This window comes from Rhinoderma darwinii, chromosome 11 (assembly GCF_050947455.1).
Source record: "Rhinoderma darwinii isolate aRhiDar2 chromosome 11, aRhiDar2.hap1, whole genome shotgun sequence".
Classification (NCBI taxonomy): Eukaryota; Metazoa; Chordata; class Amphibia; order Anura; family Rhinodermatidae; genus Rhinoderma; species Rhinoderma darwinii.
The window spans coordinates 70,143,991-70,157,014 of record NC_134697.1 but is presented as its reverse complement, the minus strand read 5'-3'; the positions used below and the strand labels follow the sequence as shown (position 1 = coordinate 70,157,014).

Here is a 13,024-nt window from a genome sequence, read left to right as displayed (position 1 = left end):
GGCCTCCTCAAACCATTCCTGCTAAATTTGAGCTCCAAAAGCCAAATGGTGCTCTCTCTCTCTCTCTATTCTGAGACCTGCCCTGGGTCCAATCAGCCATTTAGGATCACAAGTGGGGTATTGTTGCACTCAGGAGTAATTGCTTTACAAATTTTGTGGTGTTTATTCTCTTTTAGTCCTTGTGAAAATGAAAAAAAAATTGATAAACCACCATTTTCTGTGAAAATTTTTTGATTTTCATTTTCACGGCCTACTCCCAGTAATTTCCGCAAACAAACTGTGGTGTCAAAATTCTCACTATACCCCTAGATAATTTCCTCAAGGGGTTTAGTTTCCAAAATGGAGTCACTTTTGGGGGATTTTCACTGTTTTGGCACAAGACCTCTTCAAGCATGCCTAAAATATATTCTAATAAAAAGGAGGCCCCAAAATCTACTAGGCGCTCCTTTGCTACGGAGGCATGTGTTTCAGTCCATTAGCACACACGGGTCACATGTAGGATATTTCCTAAATCTGCAGAATCTGGGCAATAAATATTAAGTTGTGCTTCTCTGGTAAAACCCGTGTTCCAAATTTTTGTTATGAAAAATTAATTTCTGCAAAAAAAACTGACATTTGTAAATTTCACCTTTAATTTGCTTTAATTCCTGTGAAACGTCGAACGAGTTAAGAAACTTTCTAAATGCTGTTTTGAATACTTTGAGGGGTGCAGTTTTTAAAATGGGGTGACTTATTGGGGGGCTTCTAATATATAAGGCCCTCAAAGCTACTTCACATATGAACTGGCAAACTGTAACAGGCTTTTAAAATTTTCTTGAAAATGTGAGAAATTGCTGCTGAAGTTCTAAGCCTTGAAACGTCCTAGAAAAATAAAAGGATGTTTAAAAAAAATGATGCCAATCTAAAGTACACATATGGGAAATGTTTATTAGGAACTATTTTGTGTGGTATAACTGCCTGTCTTACAAGCAGAAACATTTAAATTTAGAAAAATGCTAAGTTTTGCAATTTATCGCTACATTTTGTTTTTCACAATTAAATACTGAATGTATCAAGCTAATTTTGCCAGTAACATAAAGTCCAATGTGTCACTAGAAAACAATCTTAGAATCGCTTGGATAGGTAAAAGCATTCTGAAGTTATTACCACATACGTGAAACATGTCAGATTTAAAAAATGAGGCTCGGTCAGGAAGGTCAAAAGATGCCACAGCGGGAAGGGGTTATGTTTTATGATCACCCAGAACAGCCAGTGTGTTTGTTTCTCTGCATAGCTTTTTCACCTCATGTGTCTGGCTTATTTGATTAACAGCTGAACGAGCTTAATTAGGCCTAGATGTGAGCATCTTCTCCCCTATAAATTTAGGTGTAGCATAAGGGGAAGGTACTCTTACAGGGGTGGCAGGAGTGCAGAACTGAATCTCTATATAAGGGCTTATTCAGACGAACGGGATATACGCCCATGCAAAGCGCGTGATTTTCACACGCGTCGCACGGACTTATATTAGTCTATGGGGCAGTGCAGACAGTTGCGTTCACAAATTCCAGAAGTCTAGCAAGCAAAATGGGGGAGCTGGAGGCCTTGGTACTGCAGGAACAGATTGATATAGTTGGTGTTGCTGAAACTTGGCTAGACTTCACATGACTGGGCTGTAAATCTACAGGGTTTTACACCGTTTCAGAAAGACAGGACAAATAGGAAAGGCGGTGGTGTATGTCTGTATGTGAGAAGTGATATGGAGGCGGTGGTGTATGTCTGTATGTGAGAAGTGATATGAAGGCGAGTGTGAAAGAGACAGAGGGTGAAGATTGTGAGGAGATTGAAACCTTGTGGGTGGAATTATAAAGGGAGGTAAACACTGAAAAATTTACATTTGGTGTAATCTATAGACCCCGAATATAACTGAGGAGATGGAATATCAGCTATATAAACAGATGGAGCGGGCTGCACAGGCGGGTACAGTAGTGATAATGGGAGATTTTAATTACCGGGATATTATTTGGTACCAAAAACTTAAGGACAACATCCGTATAGCAAAATAGTAAAAGGTTTTTATGAACACATCCCAATAATGAAGTGCTGCGTTTCGACTCCGCAGGAGTCTGTCAAGCATTGGTGTCATGGTTCGGCTTCAACTGCAAAGGGGAGACATTTCCTGAACCTGTTGCAGGAAAATGTTATGGGCCAGTTTGTGGAAGACCCGACTAGAGGTGAAGCTCTGTTGGATATGGTCATATGGATATGGTTGGATATGGTCATTTCTAATAATGCAGAGCTTGTTGGGAACGTCAATGTTCGTGAAAACCTCGGTAACAGTGATCACAATATAGTTATATTTTACCTAAACTGTAAAAAACAAAACACAGGCTGGGAGGGCAAAAACACTTAATTTTAAGGGCAATTTCCCCAGGATGAGGGCTGCAATTCAGGACAGACTGGGAAAAACTAATGTCTAATAATGGTTCAAATGATAAATGCGAGATCTTTAAAATCTACTTTGGGTAATTATAGTGCAAAATTATAACAAAAAGTATAAACGACTAAAATTACACCCCACATGGCTTACACCTTCTGTAAAAAGGGCAATACATGACAAAAAAAGGGCATTTCAAAAATACAAATCTGAGGGTACAGCTGTAGCCTTTGTAAATTATAAAGAGCTTAATAAAATTTGTAAAAAGATAATAAAATTAGCAAAAATACAAAATGAAAGGCAGGTGGCCAAGGATAGTAAAGCAAATCCCCAAAAATTCTTCAAGTATATAAATGCAAAAAAGCCAAGGTCTGAACATGTAGGACCCCTAGATATAACAATTCTAAAAAAAATATTTTGTAGTTCAGGCCGTTACGGATGTGGCAATACCAATTATGTATAGTTTGTTTATTTTTAATCATAAAAGGACCGATAAGGGAAAAAGGGGGATTATTACTGTTAAACTTTTCTTTATCTTTACACAACTTTTTTTTAACTTTTTTATAGTACGGGACTTGAAGGCAGGAGGCCCTGATCGCAATTCTAATACACTGCACTACATGCGTAGTGCAGTGTATTAGAGCCGTCAGATACTCGCAGACAGCAAGCAGTGGGTCCTGAGTTTGTGGGTCCTGACATAGTGCGGCCTAACAATGGCCTCCGGCTATGCCATAGCAACCATCGCCGCCTGCTATCATGTAGCGGGCCATCGATGGTGGCTTAACCCCTAAGAAGCCGCGATCGCTATTGAACGCAGCTTCTAAGGGGGTTAATCAGCGGGGACACCGCGATCGGTACCCGCTGAAGGAGCTGCGGCAACTGCTGTACGAGACCGCGGCTGTCACAGCTCCTGTATGTGTCGGTAGGATGGCCGAAATTGACGATCCTCCGGTGACGTACTATAGTACATCAAGGAGCGGGAAGGGGTTAAACCCAATCATCTGTGCCAAGATGTCTGTCTCTCGTAGAAAAATTATTGTGAGATGTGTAATAGCCCCCTAACACAGCAAAGGCATTAGAGGCTGTCTGATATCTTCTTAGGGTTAGAGCTGCACAAAGAAAAAGTCAAACGTATGTCTTGGTCAAAATACGACGTCTACAATTCCCCATGGGGATAAAAGTCTTTCAGCAAAATGAAGGGGACACAATGCTGAAAATTCAACCATATAACAGCATGTCTTTATTTAATGGTTACAATGGTGGAACAGAGAAACAAGAATACAGGGAGGCTAGAGAGAAGTTTTCTCTCACTGCTGTCCATATGGATCTACAGGTCTTTACAAGTTACGGCTACTTTAAACTATATTGGCCACCTTCCAAGCCTCAAGGACAACTTCAAGAGTTATTTAAAGGGTACCTCCAGTTAGTGAAAAGATTATAGTGCAAGAGTGTGCACAAGTATGTTGTTTTTTCTTTTGTAACTTGCATAGCAGATTTGGTCTCTAAATAGCAGCACTTACCGGCCGCGATCCGTGCTGTGGGCTGCTCATGACTATGCAGTAGAGGGCTGTTTCCGGCTTTATTTCCTTGGCTCTTGTCTTTAATAGAGGAGCTAGCAGTGTAGGATGTATAGTGACTCTACAGAGCTGGCTCCTGTACTACAGACAAGAGCCCAGGAGCAGTGTACTGTGTCCTACTGCATAGTTATGAATAGACCACAGCACGGATCGCAGCCAGTCCATGCTGATTTTTAGAGACAGAATCTTTTTTTTTTTAAAAACAAAAAAAATAAAACAATTATTGTGCACAGTCCAGAATTGTAATAGTTTCTCTACAGAACTGGAGGTACTATTTAACAAAGGCCAAGATACAGATTTTGTTATATACAAACATTATATGCCCAAATACTTTGACACTATCTTGGGTTTAAAAAGTACTTGTATTAAAAACAGAAACGTTAAATACACGGTTTCAGGATGGTCCCAAGCTTTAAAGACTTTGGAGAGAGGTCTAAAATGTCCAAGTAGCGGGCCACCATATTTACATAGATCTGTACACCTCGAGAGATCAAGGTTTTCAATTTGGCTGTGTGCCTCGGAGGCTTGACTTTTGGTTCTTTTTCTCTTTTTGTCCAATTGTACGGAAAAGCTTTTTCCTGGCCACTTTCTGTTTCTTCAGCTTTTTCTCGTCTTCCTTTCCCTTGTGATGCAGAAACTCCTTCCTCTGCAGCTTATTCTTTGTCTTGGCCTTTAGTTTCTTATAATTCGTCACTGTGCCCAGAGCAGACAGAAGGGCCATTATCTGTGGGGGGAAAAGATCATTCACACATTTATTACTTGTTAGCCAAATTCTTTAGTTGAGAGACCGCTTAGTGACCAGACATAGTGCCCACTACAACTATCTAATAAAACACTGAACCGAACATTAAAGAAACACCCTTATGGCATAATCTGGTGATTCACCCCTTACTAGAGTCGTAAAACACCAGATTTTGGATAATACAGTGTGGCTAGATTGGAACAGATGTACTCAGATAGTGTGTTTAGAAACTTAGATCACAATTTGATAACCCCCATACTCTTATCTATGCCTATGCCAGCAGTAGGGGCCGAGAGGAAAATTTCAGCATTATTTAGGTTCATTCACATCTGCGTCGGGACTCAGTTCATGGGTTCCATCTGAGCTTTCCGTCATGGGAACCCATGAACTGAATCCAAATTGAAACAAACTAAAATCATACATTTCCGTTTGCATTACCATTGATTTCAATTGTGACGGATCCGGTGCAAATGTTTTCAGTTTGATACCGTTGTGTAAGGGTTCCGTCGTTTTAATTAATGGAATGAATAGCGAGCGAAGTCACCTACTGTAATGATTCCGTCAAAAAGACGGAACCGTTGCACAACAGCGACAAACGAAAACTATTTGCACCGGATCTGTCACCATTGAAATCTATGGTGATGCAAACGGAAACGTATGGTTTCCTTTTGGATTCCGTTCCGGACGGAAAGGTCCAACGGAATTCATGAACAGAGTCCCGAGGCAGATGTGAACGAAGCCTAACACATCTCATTACTATAGAGCTACAGGAACTGAATTAGCAGTGGAAGATAAATGGAGACACAATGAGTGCACAGGAGTAGTGAGGGTCTGGTCCCATTTATACACTCCAACATTGAAATTGCAAAACCAAGAAGGGCAGGCTGTAAGGTTATGCAAATTGAGGAAGTAGCAGACGTCACTAAGATCTGCATATTATCAAATTTCCAAGTGCCTAGCTCCAATCTGCGGCATGTGGGAGAAGCATAAAAGCCAGATAAAAAGCAACGTTTTTTAGCGACATGAAACCTCAAAAATCGGATCAAGTGGTGTGGGATGATTGAGTGATGACGCGCCAGTTATCGCCACTTGTAAACTAAGAGGGACAGAATTCTTAAACTGAGAGACCCTGGTTTATCCCTCCGGAAGATCACTACCCACCTAGGCTGTGATGTCATCAGCAATGTTCAACGTTGCGTGTCCTAGACTTTGGGAGAACAACACTGAACGGTATGACAGCAAGAGGTGGGCAGAAGCGAACCTCTGCACGGACCGATTTTCTTATAGGAAGAATGGAGCGTAGTGATCCATTCTGTACTGCAAGTGAAATGTGACGTCACATCCCAAGCCTAGGGTGGCAACCAGTGTCGACACAAACCATAAGAATGCCTTTGCACGACATTGGGCTACGAGCCAGACGTCCAGCTACAGGTGTTCCATTGACCACACACGCCACCGCTCTTAAAGACCATGATGGTGCACAGAAAGGTCTATCTTCTTCAGCGATGAGTCCCGCTTTTGTCTCGAATGCAAGGATAGCCGAAAAATTGGTCTGGAGACCACGTGGGCAAAGCCATGAAAAGACCTTCACATGGGAACGTCACAGCGGTCCTACTCCTGGGACTATGGTGTGGGGTGGCATAATGTACAGTAGCCGAACCGCTCTAGTCTTCATTTCAGGTACACTAACAGCTCGGTGTTACATTGATTTGGTTGTGGAACCAGTGGTACAGCCATTTCTCCAGTGTCCCAGAAGCAGTTTTTCAACAGAACAACGCCAGGCCGCACGTTGCTTGTGTTTCTGTAGGCAGCCTGAATGGCCTAAACGTGCTACCATGGCCTGCAGCGTCTCTGAACTTATCTCCCATCAAGCACATCTGGGACGTGATTGGTCGGCAATTGAAAAGGGAGCTGCCAGCAGGCAATCTTGATGATTTGCGTACCCAAATGCATTTAGTGTGGCATAACATGAATCAGACAACCATTAATGACCTTATTGAAAGCATGCCAAGGCGCGTAAGTGTGTGTATTTCTGCGCGTGGCTCTCACTCAATACTGAATAAATCAAGATGTTGGAAATATTTTGTTTCCATTTTTTTTATCATTTGCATGTCTATTGATCCTGTAATTTCCACAATTCCGAAACTATTCCTTCTTGGTGCAGCAATTTCAATGTTGAGGAGTGTATTTATCCCTTGCCGCAAAAATCAAACTTATACAATTATTCATAATCCATCAGTGTAACTTGGCAGCAGTAAGACTGCATAAAAGATCGGTAGGTTGACAGAATTTTTGCCATGTGCAATAGAGCAGATTTTCACCAACTTATGTGATTATTCCCCTCAATTCAGAAATTTTGGGTAAACATTATTGGTAAACTGATGGAGGTCCTCAAAGCTCCTGTTCTATTAATGTTAGAAGTACAGTAGTGTTAAAAAAGAAAAAAAATAGCAGAAAGTTAAAAAAAAACAAAGAACAAATAAAGCGCAAAATCATTCTAATATCTTTCTTTGCCTAAATGCAAATGCACTGGAAACCCTACACATTCAATTTCAAATCAAAACAGCAACAACATTTATCCAGTTTGTGTTAATCCTTTACATAAAAGAAAAAGGATTATTATTAGGCTGTTCCTGACGTAGGTTGCGAAACGCGCGTCAAGGTGTCTCCTCAGGTGCATCCTCCATCTGCCACCATGTCCACCACAGGTAACTAATTAGTCTCATCAACACCTTTTACTTTTGTAATTTGCCACTTGATTGTTTGGAACCAAGGTACAAATAGTAGGATAATCCTAGGTATTTCCTGCCTCCTGTTGTGCTATTAGTTAAATACTACAGTAGTGACTTTGGCATTGACTTTTTGAATGATGTGACTTGTTTTCACCGGAGACCGTTTTTACTTATGTTTTTTAACAGTTTTTGTACTATGTCTAATAATTGTAGGGGGATATCTTTGTCCTCAGAAAGGGGACTAATAAAGTTTATTTTTATATAATTTTTTTAGTTATTTATTATTGATTAGTTTCATTAGACAATATTGGTTTTATGACTATAATTCTTTTGTCTTATGCTATAGATATATGCTCGGGATATATATAAAGGTTATAATTTGTTAAAAAAAATAGCAGTACCAGCATTTTTCTTTAAAAGCTCAAAAAAGTAATGTATGAAAAAATGTTTCAGATTTCACTTTACGGAACTAATGTTTGGTGGCATAACCATTGTTTCTGAGAACCGCTTGACATCTGTGTTGCATGGAGTCGACCAGCTTCTGTCCCCTTTGAGAAGGTATTCCAGTCCAGAAAGATTGGACTACATTCCACAGTTCTTCTACATTTTTGGGTTTTAGCTGATAAACTGTATTTTTGATGTCACCCCACAAGTTCTCTATGGGATTGAGGTCGGGGGATGGGGCAGGCCACTCCATTACCTCAATCCTGTTTGTCTGTAACCAAGATGTTGTTCGCCTACTGGTGTAATTTGGGTCCTTGTCGTGTTGAAACACCCATTTCAAGGGCATTTCTTCTTCGGCATAGGGCAACATGATCTCAATTATTTTGATATAGTCAAACTGATCCATGATCCCTTGTATGCAATAAATAGGCACAACACCATGTTATGAGAAACATCCCCATATCATGATTTTTGCAGCACCATGCTTTACTGTCTTCACAGTTTACTGTGGCTTGTATCAAATGCTCGGGGGTCGTCTGACATACGGTCTGTGGCTGCCAGACCCAAAATGAACAATTGTACTTCCATCAGTCCACAAAATGTTGCATCATTTCTCTTTGGGCCAGTCAATGCGTTCCTTGGCAAATTCTAACCTATTCAGTACAAGTTTTTTTTTAGTTTTTTTAACGGGACATTGCGGGGGGTTCTTGCTGGTAACTAGACTTCACTTAATGGTCTTCTGACTGTAGCAGAACTCACTGGTAACTTCAGATCATCTTTGATCATTCTGGAGGTGATCATTGGCTGAGCCTTTGCCATTTTGGCTATTCTTCAATCCATTCGAACAGTAGTTCCCTGCAGGTTTCCGCACATTTCAGGTTTCGGTTGCCACTTAAAGGCATTTCAGATAATTTTAGCTCAGCAACCTATAATTTTGCTGCACTTCTCTATATGTTTTTCACTCTCCAATCAATTTTTTTAATCAAAGTAAGTTTTTCATCAGAACAATGTCATTTTCCCCAGTATTTCAGAAGGAAATGCAATACACCCAACATTTGCCACCCTCCTACCTACAATAGGGGCCAAACTTGACACCTGTTATTCCACAGAATTAATGACTTCGCCAATTTAACTCCTCACTGCTATCATTTCGAACAAGCCCCTTTCAATTAATGTCTCAATTCCTCAGAATGAGCGGCACGTCCTAATCGTTGGCTCTATTTTTTTACTGCTACTACTCCACTTCACAAGTAAATTAGCTATAGCCATAAGATGGACGGGAGCCCGTCTTAGTGGTAGATTGTGGTCAATACCACCTCACTCTGAGAAAATTATATAGATAGAAACCAGAAATGGCGCGTTAGGTTTCAACACGTTTGGGGTTTATGGTGCTCTTCGGCCCTCACACTTTTCCACCACGCATACAATTCCCCGGAACAATTACCACAACTACAAATGCCTGTTCATCTCACCATTTTTATTTACGGATTTGGAGAAATGTGTTGATATTGTACTGAAAAATAAGGCCATGGATTTTATTTGAGAGAATCTGCTGCTGAAACTTTGATTTCTGCTGTGGATTGGCCACCGGATCCACACTGGAATTAGCCCGCAGGCTTTTCAGTGCAGAATCCACGGCAATAATTAACATGCTTTGGATTGCAAAATCTACTGTGCGTTCATTAGGGCTCATTCAGACGAGCATGTGCTGTCCATGCAAATAACTCACTGCACATGCAAGTCAATAAGGCATTCAGACATGCGTGATTTTTCATGCAGCAAACGTCCGTTGCGAGAAAATCACTGCATGTCCTATTTAGGTCCATTTTTGCGGACCTTGTCGCCCATTGAAGTCAGTGGGTGAACGAAAAACAGACAGCACACGGACGACATCAGTGTGATGTCCATGTCTCACGTATCAGTTGCTGAAGAAATTCAGAGAAATAAAATAAGGAAGTGCTTACCGAGGACAATCATGGACGTGAAAAACGGATGCCACACGCAAAGCACAATGATGCAGAACGCAAAGCACACTGATGGCACACTGACATGAAATACGGTCTGTTTTTTGGACACGCTCGTGGGAACAAAGTCTTATTGCGTTTAGATATTTTTCTGAGTGTGCGAATGGAGTAGAAAATAACTCAATCTGGTGCACTGCTGGCGGAGTTATCCAATTCTGAACAGGAAGTTCTTAACTTTGTGTCCAGTATGATTTCTGGGCGCTTTATTTTGTTTGGAGAAGTTTTTGATGTTCGGCTGCTTGTACATTGTACTTGTACATTGTGGGCTGGAATATTTTTTCCCCGCTGAGTGGATTAGCGCACTCTGCTATTCTATAGCGGCATCCAGTAAATAAATGTATATCGCGCTATATACAATCATTATTTTTTTACATGGGAGCCTTATTGCAATGTAGGCCACTGTAAGCTTGTAGGGAGAAGTGGGGGAAGGATCCTTTAGCAGCCAGTCGTCATCCGGTCATGGGATTTAGAGAAGGGAGAAGGAAATTTGAACATTTTCTGGGACACCTAGAAGAATAGCAGGTTACAGTCCAGCTAAAACAGGAGTCACTGCACTTACCTGCTTCTCATGAGGCTCCCGGATAACTGCCGGCCGCACCTTGTCTCTGGTCACCTTATCCTTCTTTTCGGTTTTCTTGGGCTTACTCTTAAATGGTAGTGCTTTCTGTAAGGCTTTGGGAATGTGGATTGGATTAAAGTGTCTCTCTTTCCTCAGAATGGGCTGTTAAGGAAGAACAATGTAGGTTTACACAAAAAAAGTCTATTAGTAATGAAGACCACAAATAACTCCTGTCTCCAAGCATTGTTTACTAGATATATTGAAAGTACCTTGTAGGCAGAATCTTTACGTGGCTTCTGTTTGATGCCAAGCTCATACCGCAATTGCCCCACAGTTTTCATACCAGTCCATGTCTCCTTTTGACCCACAGGTTTTAACAGTGATGTCACTGGGTTATAGAAGGTGGGCACAGTAACCGGGTACCAGGTGCGCAGAAACACAATATCTAAAAAGGAACCACAAGACGTGTATTGGATAAATATTACAGGGATGAAGGAAACCAACATACTATAAGGGTATGTTCACACGTAGTGCAAATACTGCCGATTTTCCGCAACGGATTTAGTTGTAGAAAATCCACAACATAATAAAGTAGCAGCAGAGCGGGCGAGAACAAATCTCATCCACACGCTGCGTAAATGATGAGCGGAAAAACTGCTCAGAAATTGACCTGCGGTGGAGTTTTTTATTCCGCAGTATGTCAATTGTACTTTTGAATTCAATGGGGAGGTAATACCCGCAGTACAAAGCAGATGTTGCGTACTTTTTTGCGGCGGAAAAGCGATTCAGCCGCAAAAATCGCAACTCGTAAAAAAAAAAAAAAGAAATCCTACTTACCCAGAATTCTGTGCTTGTTCGTCCAGGCTGGCCTCCTGGGATGACTTTTCATCCCATGTGACCACTTCAGCCAATCACAGGCTGCAGCGGTCACATGGGATTAAAGGTCATCCCAGGAGGCCGGTCTGTAGGACGTCAAAGGGTATATGTTTTTTTGGCTTGCTGAAAACTGCACGTTTATAAAAAAAAAAAAAAAAAGTGGACATTCTGGCTGAAAAACTGTACCACAGCAGCCTTACAGTGGGCTTGCTACAAAACTTTATAGGGACATTCGAGCTATATGTGAATAAAAGCTTATTCACTATATCGTGAAAAGTCATACACCTTCCTGATCAACTTTGTGCCTGAATTCCTCGCCATATTCAGGCTCTCTGCTTATTGACAATCAACAGAAACCTATTTCCACTTCGAGGCTGAAAAACCCTTCCCGATCATGTCTGACACAGATGCAAAGCTTTTTACTGACAGATCTCGGACATGCTGTGTGAGTGGGAATAGCTCAGAACTACTTTTCAGCCTAACAAAAGTAACCAGTAAAAAAAAAAGTATGAATTGTGCTGACCGAACAGCAAGAGAAAGGAATCAGATTTTCCCCGTGCTGCTCTCGGCGGTAATGCAATTCACTAATATACGAGCAACAATTTACCAAATGCAAACCTTCAATTAAGAACTCATGCACGAAGACAGAGCCGTTTGCAGATAGCTGATCGGTGGCAATAGGATTTCCCTGGAGCTATGTACCCAATATGCTGCTGTATGGTGCTCCATGGGGGCCATGATGGAGATATTCTCCCCCAAGAAGCCAAAAATACCTTCATAATACAGCGTTCCATAGAACATGACACCATAATTTTCTGTCAGATTCGTTATGCCTGTCTGAAATCGCAGGCAAGGAGGTACATCAGGGCCCCATAGAAGCCTACAGATTCTTTATTACGGCTCTGTCCAACTTGGAGGTTGCACATGGGACAAAATACGACCACCTGCCTAGGCCTTCACGCTTACTTGTGCTTTTTCGAGACACAGACGCACCACCTGAAGGTTTAGAAACTCACCGCTCATTAAGAGTTTGTCCTCAAACGTTGCTCTGAAGCCCCCTTCCGGCATTCGTAAGGCTTTCTTGATCTGCCCGCGGATGCCACTAACTGTTCTCAATGATGCGCCTTCAAACTTGGCCACTTCCAAGACAGAAGAAAACATTCCCTGGAGGCAGAGTTTAAGAGAAGTATACAAATCACTGGGCGTATGTATGAGGAACGTGGATGTGAAAAGCTTATTTCACTGCAGTGTTTATTTCTATTTACCCCAAATTACACTGGTATCCATCTATTTACAACAGATATTGTGTAGAAGGGAAAAAAATAAAATAAAAATAGTGCAAAAAAACAGGTACCTTAATAAAGGCTGTATTCTTGTAGATTTTGCAGGGGTAACCTATCAGTTTTAACTTCTTCACTACTGTGATGGATTTGTCCAGGTCTAGCACAACACCTGTAGCAGCAATGCGAAAGTCTGCCTATGAGAGAATAATAAGAAAAGCCTGTGAGTATGCAAATTATCTAAATGTAATAGACGCATAAAGGCCCTAATAGTTAAAGAGGCTCTGTCACCACATTATAAGTGCCCTGTCTCCTACATAAGGAGATCGGCGCTGTAATGTAGGTGACAGTAATGCTTTTTATTTTGAAAAACGATC

At 41.2% G+C, this 13,024-nt stretch overlaps 1 protein-coding gene across 1 annotated transcript in view; it reads right to left on the bottom strand.

Annotated features, from left to right (window-relative positions):
* Positions 1–3,630: 3,630 nt before the first annotated feature.
* Positions 3,631–13,024, bottom strand: part of BMS1 (BMS1 ribosome biogenesis factor) — a 48,439-nt gene continuing 39,045 nt past the window's right edge. Inside the window, exons 19-23 of the mRNA XM_075841723.1 lie at positions 12,722–12,844; positions 12,384–12,531; positions 10,761–10,936; positions 10,492–10,653; positions 3,631–4,714 (exon numbers count right to left, since the gene is read on the bottom strand). Coding sequence (XP_075697838.1) covers positions 4,490–4,714; positions 10,492–10,653; positions 10,761–10,936; positions 12,384–12,531; positions 12,722–12,844 — 834 coding nt within the window. The 3' untranslated portion in view covers positions 3,631–4,489. The remainder of the gene's footprint in view (positions 4,715–10,491; positions 10,654–10,760; positions 10,937–12,383; positions 12,532–12,721; positions 12,845–13,024) is intronic.